The 12,410-nt window shown below is 45.9% G+C and overlaps 1 protein-coding gene across 1 annotated transcript in view; it reads left to right on the top strand.

Moving 5' to 3' along the window:
* The window catches only part of ITGA9 (integrin subunit alpha 9), a 383,781-nt gene that overhangs the window by 75,887 nt on the left and 295,484 nt on the right, over nucleotides 1-12,410 (top strand). The window contains exons 13-14 of the mRNA XM_055414653.2: nucleotides 2,274-2,319; nucleotides 10,642-10,796. Of these exons, the coding sequence (XP_055270628.2) occupies nucleotides 2,274-2,319; nucleotides 10,642-10,796 (201 nt within the window). The remainder of the gene's footprint in view (nucleotides 1-2,273; nucleotides 2,320-10,641; nucleotides 10,797-12,410) is intronic.

The raw sequence follows: 12,410 nt of genomic DNA, 5'->3' as shown, positions 1-12,410 counted from the left end.
TCTCCACATTCAGAATATAAGGAGAGAAACCTCATGTTTTCCGTAATATTTGAGCATATTTGGAGGTGTCTTCCTCTTGATAGGGGAGAAGGAGCAACCCCCCCACCCTCCAAATACACACACACAAGACACGTATTGAAAGAAACACTTGGAGCAGGAAGAAAACCATGTCCTTCCCCTGACGCAGAAAACAGACCTTTGCCATTCAAGGCTGGCTGGCTTGTCTTCGGGGTTAATTAATGCCTTGTGGTGGTTGAGGCTAATTGAGTAAAAATGTACGATTTCAAACCCCGATCCTCAGTCATATCCGATTTAGGTGAAATTGACTGGGCAGTGGAATAGTGGACCCTTTGCTGTTTGAAGGGGATGGAGTAGGCAAGGTGAGGAAGCAAAAAGAAAATGCGAAAAAAATCCCGAATCATCGTGGAATCCAGAAAAAAAGTCCTTGAGACTGTAGGTCATCATGCTAGCTTGAGAAAATGTTTCTTTCCATTTAAAATGCCTCAGAAGGATCTGTGAAAATGAATGCGGTTCTGTACAGGGTACAAATTTCAGAGTTTTCCACAGACAGGAGTTTTGATCATCCTTGTAAATCTACAGAGCCAGGAGGAGTGGGAACAGAAAAGGATCAGTTTTGAGGTCTGTTCCCCTCATAGCTTACTTGGTAAAGAATCTACCTGCAATGCAGGAGACCTGAGTTCGATCCCTGAGTTGGAAAGATCCCCTGGAGAAGGGAAAGGCTATCCACTCCAGTATTCTGGCTTGGAGAATTCCATGGACTGTATAGTCCATGGGATGGCAAAGAGTCGGACACGACTGAGCGACTTTCACTTTCACTTCACTTTTCCCTGTAGACCATCCTAAGTCTTTTTATGTTTGAGAAAGCAGTTCTTGTTCTGGGCAATTTATGGCTGTCCCTAAATAATACTGTCCATTGGTTTAGCAATACTGTCCATTGCTTCCCTGTGCGATGTGCATTATAAAGTTACCCCATAGGTAGTTAGAGATACAGGTGTCTCCCGTTTTTACAGACAAGGATGCTGAGGCTCAGGGAGCTTAGGGTGCCAGAGATCACATTGTAGTGCGAATGAGGACTCAGGCTGCTCCTCTATATTTGCACAGTGAGCAGGTGTGGTCACACTTCACAACACGTGGATTTCTTAACTTGCAGTTTTTCATAAGAGAAATGGCAAGCGCATAAGATTCTTTTATGTTCAAATATCCAGGCAATTTAAAAAAGACTGTTAGAAAATAGCAAAATTAACATGCACACCCAGGTGCAGGGAGGGATTTTAGCAGTCCTGCAGTCCATGGATACGCTCTTTGTTTTTCCTAATTGAGAGCATTTGTAGATGGAGGGATTCAGATGCTTTGGGGTTAAGATGCTTGGTTCTGTAAGTAGTCATGGGGACTGCAGGGCTGAGGGTTTTATTATACTTGAGGGGAGAAATGGCAGAGAACTGTTGCATAAATGAACAGTTCCTAAATTAAAATTATTTAGGAATAAACATTACCAACTAACACTTGTCTTGATTTATAGTTGACCAAGTATTTTCATGAGTTTTCTGATTTTCATCTCTGATTTAATGTGTTTAATAACTATTATATTGAGCAAGTATGTAATAAATGTGTTCTGATTTAAATATTATGAAATGCTGTCAGCTTTTGACGAAGACATTGGGGATCGTTATCTCCATTGTGCAGACAAGCACACAAGAGAGTCTCTGTGGTCATGTAGAGTGAGGGGTGGAATGAAGTCAGTTCTCATGTTCTGCAGAACCTAGAGCTTCTCCTAGGAGTTGTTTAATTCCAAGTGTCCCGCCTCTGAATCCCTGATGTCCAAAAGAAGTAATGTGAGCCACTTATGTGATTTAAATTATTCTAGTAGTCACATAAAAAATAATATAAAAAGAAACAGATGAAGTTAATTTTAATAATGTTGTATTTAGCCCCATGTATCAACATATTATCATGTCAGCATACAATCAATACAAAAATTTTTTTAGTAAAATAGTTAATATTTTTTAGTACCAAGTCTTTGAAATCCATTTATGACTTAAATGTACGTCTCAGTGCAGACCAGAACCCTTTGGGGTCTCAGCCACCACACCTAGCAATGGGCTGCCATACATGATAGTGTGGCTCTAGCTCCTCCAAAGCCATTCCAAGCCCCTGACCTTGAGACTGGCCTCCGTCATGTTGGAGCACCTTGACAGCAGGTGGGCGAGATGGGCTTCAGCAAGATTCTAAATCTGTAAACTTGTGGTTTTCAGATGTAACTGTCGGAGCCTTCATGTCGGACAGTGTGGTTCTCCTAAGGTGAGATGCTTCTCTCTTTCCTCTTGGTCTCTGTGGGTGAGGGATGGAATTTGGTTGGGGGCGGTGCAGGGGATTTATTTATTATCAGTCAGCAATCACTCTGCCCTGTTCCTTGCATGCGGAGGTGCTTGGTAATTGTGAATGCTACCTTTGTTTCCCTATTCTTGTTATCCTGTATCCAGGGTTTCCAGCTGGTGGGCCTTGAGTGGCATCCTTGGAGCTTCTAGGCAGAGGTTTCTGCCTTTTGCCATGAACATCCCTTTCTGTGGATGTGCTGTATGTAAACTGTCATTTCCCATGGGTGCCATGACACTGCCCTGTCCCATCTGTTCATCCCTACCTACACCCTTCATCTCTACTTCCCCAACTGCTGGTCCCCAGCCCCCCAGGGACTGGGAGCCTCCTGCCCCCTTACTCTTTGGTGACAGCAGAGGGTGAGGGACTTGAGTTCACTCTGAAGCCCATGCCGTCTGAATCCCTCCTGCAAAGGCCAGTGGGCTGCCGTCCCACCCACGAACCCTCTCCAAGTATTTCTGTCTGTATGAGTCAGAGGAGGCAGAATTACACTTTGGAGTGGGAGCCAACTCTGGTTTTGTTAACAACCTGATTGCAGAACTTTCTAAAATAGGCTAGTAGGATCTTAGAGCTGGAAGGGATCCCAGAGGCCATGGAGTTCCACACCCTGGATTCCTCTCATTCAGCAGGGCCTTTCTCTTGAGTCTCTACCTCAGGGCTACACAGCCTCCTCTGGAAGGAGGGACCGCCTCAGGTGGGGGCTTAGGGACTTCTAAGGGAACCAGTTAACTCCAGGAAATGAAAAGCATCAAGTTGTTCAAGTTACTTGCCTTGCTCACACTTACCGACAAATTTGCAGGCTTTGTCAAATGGGCAGTAGCCAGAATTGTCTTTCAGAAAAATCCATGGATGATTTACATTTTCAAGATTGAGTGTAAAATTCCTGAGCCAGAAGTGACTCTGTTACTCCAGAGAGTCTGATACTTTTAAAATCCACTACTTCTTTATTGAGCACTGCAATGGGCAGAGAATTGTGGGGAAACATAATATTTAAGGCATTCTGAATCAAGGGGATTAGTTAGACCAAGCCATAAATACATCACAACACATCATCAATATAGTACAATGTGTGGTAGGTGCTATGTGAACAGTATAGATAATACATATTCTAAAGATTTAGAAAAGATGACAACTACTCCAAGAATGGTCTAAACAGAGACTTGGATTATATTTTTTTATCAGATACCTAGCCTTACGGGCCTTTAGCTTTCAAGTTTTTTCTTTTTCATTCTTTCCTTCTTTAATTCCTGAGAGTTAATTTAAGATGGCCAATCATGTTGGAAAGACATGAATAAATTTAATATGGCATTCCCCGCCCCCCAAATATGACATTGTTGAAGAGGAGGTTGAGAGTGAAAACTCTGGGGCCATGTGGCCTGGGTTCAGACCCTAATTCTGCCCTTACGAGGTGAGTTTCCTGAGCAAGGCTGCTAACCTCTGTTTCAGGATGGTCACCTGTTAAAAAGGCAATAGTGCTCACCTCAATGAATATCCTAAGTTTTTATGAGAGCTCAGTGAGCTAGAACAGTGCCTGGTTTAAGTGTTCAATTTTATGCTTGTGCTCAGTCATGTCTTAATCTTTGTGACCCTTGGAGCTTGCCGGGCTCCTCTGTCCATGGGATTCTCCAGGCAAGAATACTGGAGTGGATTGCCATTTCCTCCTCCAGGGGGATGGATTCTTTACTTTCCATAGGGTTGGATTTCCCCTTCATCACCCCATTCTCTGTGTTGGCTTTTTCTCAGGTGGACCAGCTTTCATGGCTACAGATGGTTGTGGTTGGACTTGAGAGACCAAAGCTCCAGCTGGTGGCCTCACGAAGTCCTTTTCCTTCTGCTCACTTTTCTGAGCAGCGTGCTCTGACTTCTAGGATTCCCCTTGAATAGAACACATTCCCTGGCTGCTGTTAGTGGAAACCAGGCCCTCTCCAAACCAGGAGCTTCTGGCTTAAGGCATATCTTATGGGTTCTGCTTTTTCATCATCCTTGTATTTTATAAGCCTGCAGCTGTGAGTTCCAGCCCAGAGGGGCTTGTCTTCTTCTGTCTTCTTTTGTGAGGGACAATGCTCTCCAGGGATTTCCTCACACATAGAAGTAAATGTAAAGCAAGGCAGTTACCCATGGATGGGAGACCCCAGACCCTAGCCTGGCACGGAGGGTAGAATCGGATAAGGTTGATGAACTCTAACAGGGACGGATGTAGAGTCCACAGAGGAGAACACCTGGGAGCATTTGGAGAGAGGAGACTTTAGGACCAGAGCCGGGATCACTGGCTTGGACGAGGAGGAATGCAGACGGCCGTGACAACCATGGCAGGGGTGGCGAGGGATCCCAAGCTCACGGTAACCCATTCCCTCATTCATCTGCCCCTGTGCATTGACCTGTTGAGATGCAGCTGGGTGTCAAATTTGGGTGTACTTCATTGTTGTTCAGTGGCCAATTCGTGTCTAACTCTTTGCAAGCCCATAGACTGCAGCACACCCGGCTTGCCTGCCCTTCACTATCTCCCAGACAGAGTTCATGTCCATTGAATCAGTGATGCCATCCAACCATGTCATCCTCTATTGCTGCCTTCTCCTCTTGCCCTCAGTCTTTCCCAGCATCAGGGTCTTTTCCAATGAGTCAACTGTTTGCATCAGGTGGTCAAAAGTATTGGAGCTTCAGCTTTAGCATCAGTCCTTCCAGTGAGTATTCAGGGTTGGTTTCCTTTAAGATTGACTGGTTTGATCTTTTTGGATCGAACCTGTGTCTCCTGCACTGGCAGGCAGACTCTCTACCACTGAGCCACTAGGGAAGCCCTGGGTGTTGTGTGGAGAGCCACCTACATAGTTAATAATGAGACAGCTGTCACTTGATAAGCGCCTGCCCTGTGCCAGGCACTGTCTAAGCCCTGGTGTGCAGTAACTCCTTGCTCTTGTTGCTGTTTTCGTATTGCGGTATGATCTGCATACAATTAGGCAGGTACTTGCTGAGTCTTGCCCAGTGTGCACACCTGTGTAACTTCTACCCCCATCCAGACGAAGAGCATTTCTGTCACTCCAAGAAGTGTCCTCTTGCCTCTCTCTAGTCACCCCCCTCTCCTGTCAGACAACCACTCTTTTGATTTCTATCTCCCTGGATCAGTTCTAGAATTTCATATAAATGGAGCTAGACTGTATACACCCTTTGGTTTTGGGTTTTTTTCACTCAGTGTGATGTTTTTGAGATGCCGCCTTATTGTGTGTTGTGCAGTGTTTTTTCCTGGTACTGAGTGGTGTTCCATGGACTGAATAGACTGCAATTGTTTGTCTATTTTTCGAAGAATATATTTGAACTCTTTTTAAAAAATTTCTTTTTTGGCCTTACACTTACCTTACACTTCTCGGCTTATGGGATTTTAGTTCCTCAACTAGGGATCGAACCCGTGTCCTTGGCTGTGAGAGTGTGAAGTACCAACAACTGGACCACCAGGGATTCCCCTGCATTGTAACCCTTAGTCTTCTTAACAACTCCATGACAGAGATATTGTGATTAGGAGCCCCATTTTAGGGGTGAGGAAACCAAATGACTTGGAGGTTTTATCAGTTTAAAAAAGGAGGCGATTCTAGGTCTTGGTAAATGCCACGAGGACAGTAGCACAGGGTGACGCTGTCAGAGGGTGCACGTGTCACGTCAGTGGAGGCCAGCTAGGGTGAGGTCCGAGTCTGGTTGCAGGTGGCGTTGAGAGGGCAGTGGCACCCTTGCTGTGGCAGGTCTACAGAAGCGAGGGGCCGAAGTCAGATGGCCGTGGCTGGGTGAGAGGAGGAGAAGCAAGAAAACAGTACATCTTACCTTCTTTCCAGAAGCTTGACTGCAGAGGGGGAAGTGGCAATGGCGGTGGTTCAGAGAGGGTGTGTGGAGAGTGGGCTCAAAGTGACCCTCATTTTCACCCTCATCTGTCTGAAGCTCACCCTGACCGCCTTCTTTTCTCGGGGCCTGGAGAGGTTGAAGAGGTAGAAGGTGAGGAAGGGAGTGTCTGGTGTCCGGACTGTGGGTGGGTAATGGGCTCAGTGCAGGATTCAGTTTGCGATATGGATGAGGGTGACCACCTCAGGTCTCTTCCAGGAGTGTGAGGGGCTCAGGGTGAGCAGGGAAGGTTCCAGAGATGAGGTGGGGCCCCTCAGAGAGGCAGGAGCAGGCAAGGGATCGCCCAGGGAGTCCAGGGGACCGGGCAGGTTGGCACCCTTTGATGAGGTGCTGCATGTGGCTGAGCAGCAGTGAGCTGGGAGTCTGGAAACTCTGGCTGATGAAGCTAAGTGGGCATCCCAGGCATGACTGCTGACAGGCAAGTAGGGATAGACTTGGAGTTACCTTAGGGTCTTAGACCAAGAAATGGAGGAGAGCCAGGAAACCATGCCTGTGTGTGCATGTACCACACACATACACAAACACCATACATACACACACACACCCCACACTAACACACACCACACACATCACATACACACACACACCATACATACGCACCACACTTACACATACCATACACAGCATGCCTGTCCTGCTCTAAGGGGAAGGGAGAGTCAAGAGCCATGTAGGTTAGGAATGCTTTGGGCTGCAGTTAAGAGAAAACCTTTCTGAGGTTGGCTTTCAACTACACAGATGTGAATTGGGCCTCCCTTGTGGTTCGGCTGGTAATGAATCTGCTTGCAATGCAAGAGACCTGGGTTCGATCCCTGGGTTGGGAAGATCCTCTGGAGAAGGAAAAGGCTACCCACTCCAGTACTCTGGCCTGGAGAATTCCATGGACTGTATAGTCCATGGGGTCGCAGTCGGATGCGACTGAGTGACTTTCACTTTAAGACGTGAATTAGCTCCCTGGAGTAATGGATTACTTTGGGGATGGTTAGTGGTCTAACACCTTTACCAAGGGTGTGGGTTCTTTATCTCTCCTCCCATCCCTGCCATGCAAGCAGCACTGACCCCACAAAAGGCCAGGGTCACTGGAGTAACATCATGTCCCAGGGTGTCCTGACTGGGTTTATTATCTACCTGGAAGTGAAATATCATGATCAAATTAGATATCAGAATTTAAACTGAGAACCATCAGAAAGAAGTGTTCTATGGATTAAAGATGTAGAGTGTGTGTGTACACACACACACACGCGCGTGCACACACACACATTATGGCATATTGCTCAACTATAGGAATGAGTGAAGTAATGCCATTTACCACAATAAGGATGGACCTAGAGATGATCATACTCACTGATCAGACTCAGATCATACCCAGACAGAAAAAGACAAATCTCATATGATATCACTTATATGTGGAAGCTATAAAATGATACAAATGAACTTATTTACAAAACAGAAATAGAAAACAAACTTATGATTACCAAAAGGGAAAGATGGAGGAAGGGATAAATTAGGAGTTTGGGGTTAACATATACACCCTGGTAGACATAAAATAGAAAACAGTGAAGACCTACTGTGCAGCACTGGGAACTCTACTCTATAGCTTATAATAATCTGTAAGGGAAAAGAAGCTGAAAAAGAATAGACACATATGTACATATGTTTAACTGAATCACTTTACACCTGAAACCAACCCAACATTGTAAATCAACTATACTTAAATTTAAAAAAGAAAGCATTCCAGACACCAGCTTCTTTTAGTCTCAGTGCATTTGTGGTGTTGCCCTTGGGTGCCCCTCTGCTTTCATCTCAGCCCATGAAACCCAGTCTCCCACCCGGACCAGGGTGTGGGCTGGCCCAACTCTGCCCTCAGGAAGTTTGTTCTCTGGGATTAGCTCAAAGAGGGCAGGTCCGGTGTTAGGGTGACAGGCTCCTGGTGTTATGCCATGGAAGGTCGGAGGAAGTGATCAGAGAGGCTTATGAAAGATTTCTGGGCTTTTCCTGGTTCTGAAACAATACTTGGAGTTGAAACAAAAAGGTTTGGGCGAACTGATCTGACGGATGTTGGAGGGAGAGGTGCTTGTGAAGGTCCCAGCCTGTCATTTCAAAGGATTCTGTTTTTTTTTTCTTTTAACAACCCTCATCGAAGTCCTTTTGTCTGTACTGCTCACTTCTGCTTCCTGCTCACCTCGCCTTCCTCTGCCAGGCTGTATCCCGGGAGGAGGAAGCAGGCATTTCCCCAGCGAGGGGCCCTGGGATGGTGGGAGGGGCTGGGCTGCTTCCGCACAGTGACCTGGCAGGACATGTGCTAGGCAGGTGGAGTCTCACAGAGTGGACACCGGCTCTGCTGGTACCCTGTCTGTTTGATGAAACTTTGGCCCCTCCTGTAGTTTTTGATTCCTTGGACTAGAGAGGTTTCATTTAACAAGGGTTGCTGTTGTTGTTTTAAATTTTTATTGGAATATAGTTGATACACAATGTTATGTTAGTTTCAGGTGTACAGCAAAGTGAATCAGTGATACATATACATATATCTATTCTTTTCAAAAATTTTTTCACATATAACTCATTACAGAGTATTGAGTAAAATTTCCCTGTGCCATGTAGTTAAGTCCTTAGTAGTTATCTATTTTATATAGTAGTGTGTTTATGGGCTTCCCTGGTGGCTCAGAGGTTAAAGCTTCTGCCTCCAATGCGGGAGACCCAGGTTCGATCCCTGGGTCGGGAAGATCCCCTGGAGAAGGAAACGGTAACCCACTCCAGTATTCTTCCCTGGAGAATCCCATGGACGGAGAAGCCTGGTAGGCTACAGTCCACGGGGTCGCATAGAGTCGGACACGACTGAGCGACGAAACGGAACGGAACGGAACGTGTTTATGTCAATTTCAATCTCCCGATTTATCTTTTTGCCCTCTTATCCCCTGGTAACCACAAATTTGTTTTCTATGTCTATGACTCTCTGTTTTATAAATGAGTTCATTTAACAAGAGTTTTTGAACACCTACTCACTAGGAAATATCAGGGTGAATTCAGCAGGATCCCAGCCCTTGGAGGGCCTGCAGGCTGATGGGATGAATTTGGACATGGACAGTGGCCTTAGTTAGTAGATTAGGTGAGGTATGGACACAGAGAAGGAAGAAATCCAAGTGCTGGGGTGCTAAGGAACACTTGAGCATCTTCTAAGGATGAATCCAGAAGGAAGCTGGAAACCAGGTATTGGATTTCCAGGCACTGCCGTTGTCTGACTTCCGTTAGACTTGCAGCTGGGTCTGCCCGTAGTTCCTTTCTGCTTTCACAATTGTTCTTCTCTTAACCCACATCTCAAGGCAGTGCTGGCAGTAGTGAAATCCCCTAACTCCTTCTGGGCCATTCAGTTCCTTGCTTCCTTTCTTCTTCGAGGTTTTCCTTAATGCTTTCTTTTCTCTGAGTTGGTGTTGGTCCTGGCTCCCATCTGTCTTGTCCCCCTGGGCGCTCTTTGCGGGATCATTGAACACAAGTGAGGTCATTGTTCTCAAGCTGCTAAAGCCCCTTAATCTTGTTATATCACCCTGGCTGCGTGAAGGCTGAGGCTCCTTGGGGGTAAAAGGGTCTCTTTGTGAGGCCTGGAGGGGAGAAGGTTAAGCCACAGTTTAGGTGAATCTTCCCTCAGCAGATGTTTGCAACCAGAGCAGAATGGTGTGATTCACTCCCTGCTTCTAATAGGGGGGCCCCTGGGAAGTCCCCGGAAGGCCAGCAATGATGTTGTCCATCCATCAAGCATTGGAGGGTGGTCCTTGTCGGTGATAGGAGTGCGCATGTTTATTGGGTTTCACTTGGTTTAGCTATTAGGCAGGGTGATTTCTTCAGCTCTGAAATGCTTCGCTGTTACCAGCTGGGACCCCATTCATCAAGGTCTTTTAGAAAAAGTATTTAATTAATTGATGGGAATAAACAAAGAGGGAAGGTTTCTGGGTGGGACTTTGTAGTTCATGGCAGTAACGGTAATAAATGCGTTGGGGGATTCCTGCTTGTGCATCTGTTTCTTGAGTCACGGCATCCCCCTGTAGGGACACCTCTTAAATCTGTTCCTATCTTCCTAATAAAATGGAAATCAAAAGTTAATTGGTGAAATTTTAAAATAATCTCCCAACATCTGGTGGTTCATTTATGGCTTCAACCAGATGTGTTTTATTAACAACTAGCTGGCCTTTATCATTGGGAGGATAACTGTTCATTTATTGGGAAATAAACTGAGACACCAGAGAATAGGATTCACAGAGCACCATGGCCATTTTCTCTCACTCAGGCTGTTTCATACTTTACTTAGATGCTGGGCTGAAGCCCTCGGATTTGTCCTGTTGGCTTAGTTATCATTTGGTTCCTCCTGACCCGTAGGGCAAGACCGGTCATCACAGTGGATGTCTCCATCTTCCTCCCCGCCTCCATCAACATTACGGCGCCTCAGTGTCATGACGGCCAGCAGCCTGTGAACTGCCTGAACGTCACCGCCTGCTTTCGCTTCCACGGCAAACACGTTCCGGGAGAAATAGGTAACACACAAGATCAAGTCAGGGCTCCGCATAGCCATCCTAACTGGAGTGGGCTTGTGGGATCATGGGCAACCAGGGGCTGTTCTGGAGTTCCCTCCTGAAGTGCCACCTAGCTGGATTTACAGGCAGCAGGTCCATAGGCTAGATGCCCTTTTCCCTGAGGTTCCCCCTCTGCTCTTCTTACCATTATTTTCCCAATTCAGCTCTCAGAAAAATAATATTTGACTCTAAGCATCCTTTCTCCAAATGTCCTTGGGCCATTCTGAAACCTCACTGGGCGATGGGTAGGACAGGTGGTGGGTCTTGTGGACATGCAGTGGGTAGCCTGGCCCTTCCGAAACATTTCGTGTAGTTAGAAAAAACGGTAGTGGGATTTTGGAGGCTCTGCCTTGAGCTTGCAGCACCAGCCAGATGTTGAGGGCTCATGCTCTTTACTGTGGGATCAGAGACACAGGATGAGTGGTGAGTTTAGCATCCTGAGTTTTACAAAGGTTCAGGCTTCCAAAAGGCAGGGAGCTGCCTTTGTTAGCTTCAGATGATGGAGAAGAGGCCGGTAAACCCTGGCCACTGGCAGCCATCCCCGCCATTTCTCTAACAAGGGGAGGTCGACTTGCTGCCTTAGTTCTGAGACTGGATCAAGGCCTGGAACAGGGTAGGATCAATGTGGCTTAGAAGTCAGTGTGTGATCGCCTGAAGGAAGTGAATCTGGAGCAGTTGTGCAGATTAAGAAGTTCTTTGTTTTTACTTGAAAGGCTGATGGAATAAAAGAGAACTCCAAGGAAATGAAAAACAAAAAAGTTTTAAAAACCCCACAGCGCCACCGTTAAGGATCTGAATTCTTTGACTTTCTTAGACATTTTTAATGTCATGAGTATCTCCTCTCCCTCCTTACATGCAGTCCTTGGACAAACAGTGTCAGCGTCCCCTAGGGGTTTGTTAGACGCGCAGAATCACAGGCCCTGTTCTAGAATCTGAACCAGGATCTGCATTCAGTTAAGATCCCCTCAGGATGCTGGTACACATTTAAGTTTGAGATGCTCTGCTCTGGAGTGCAGGTGTGTGGGAACCCAGACACACAGAACACTTGGGCCGCACCAGTCAGTTTCTCAGCTGCGTCTAGAACATTCTGCCTTAGATAACAATATGCTAGTCCTTCTAGGCCAGGGGTGCCCAAACTCTGGGATCTGATGCCTAATGATCTGACGTGGAGCTGATGTAATAATAATAACAGAAATAAACTGCACAAAAAATGTCATTCTCTCGAATCATCCCCAAACCATTTCCCCTAGCCCAGTTCATGAAAAAATTGTCTTCCATGAAATTGATCCCTGGTGCCAAAAGGTTGGAGACTGCTATTATGGCTTGTTTCATTGACATTTCTCTTGATCTTCAGGTGGATTGAATAAACTCAACAATGAAATCTTGTATTTTTTTACGAATTTTTGAAAAAGAACTCAGAAATTTCAAAATTGAATATGAATTTACTGTGAACTTGGAACTTGGGTAGTGAGAGAGAACTAACAAACTTTTTGTGTGCAAATCCAGTGAGAAAAAGATACTTGGTCCAGATCATACAGCTCTTGGTGAAGCCAAAAGTTGAATTCTGGTCTGATG

Source organism: Moschus berezovskii, chromosome 24, assembly GCF_049115385.1.
Source record: "Moschus berezovskii isolate FMDL1 chromosome 24, NW_MosBer_1.0, whole genome shotgun sequence".
Classification (NCBI taxonomy): domain Eukaryota; kingdom Metazoa; phylum Chordata; class Mammalia; order Artiodactyla; family Moschidae; genus Moschus; species Moschus berezovskii.
Note: the sequence above shows the minus strand (reverse complement) of the source record. Positions and strands in the feature narration are given on the sequence as shown.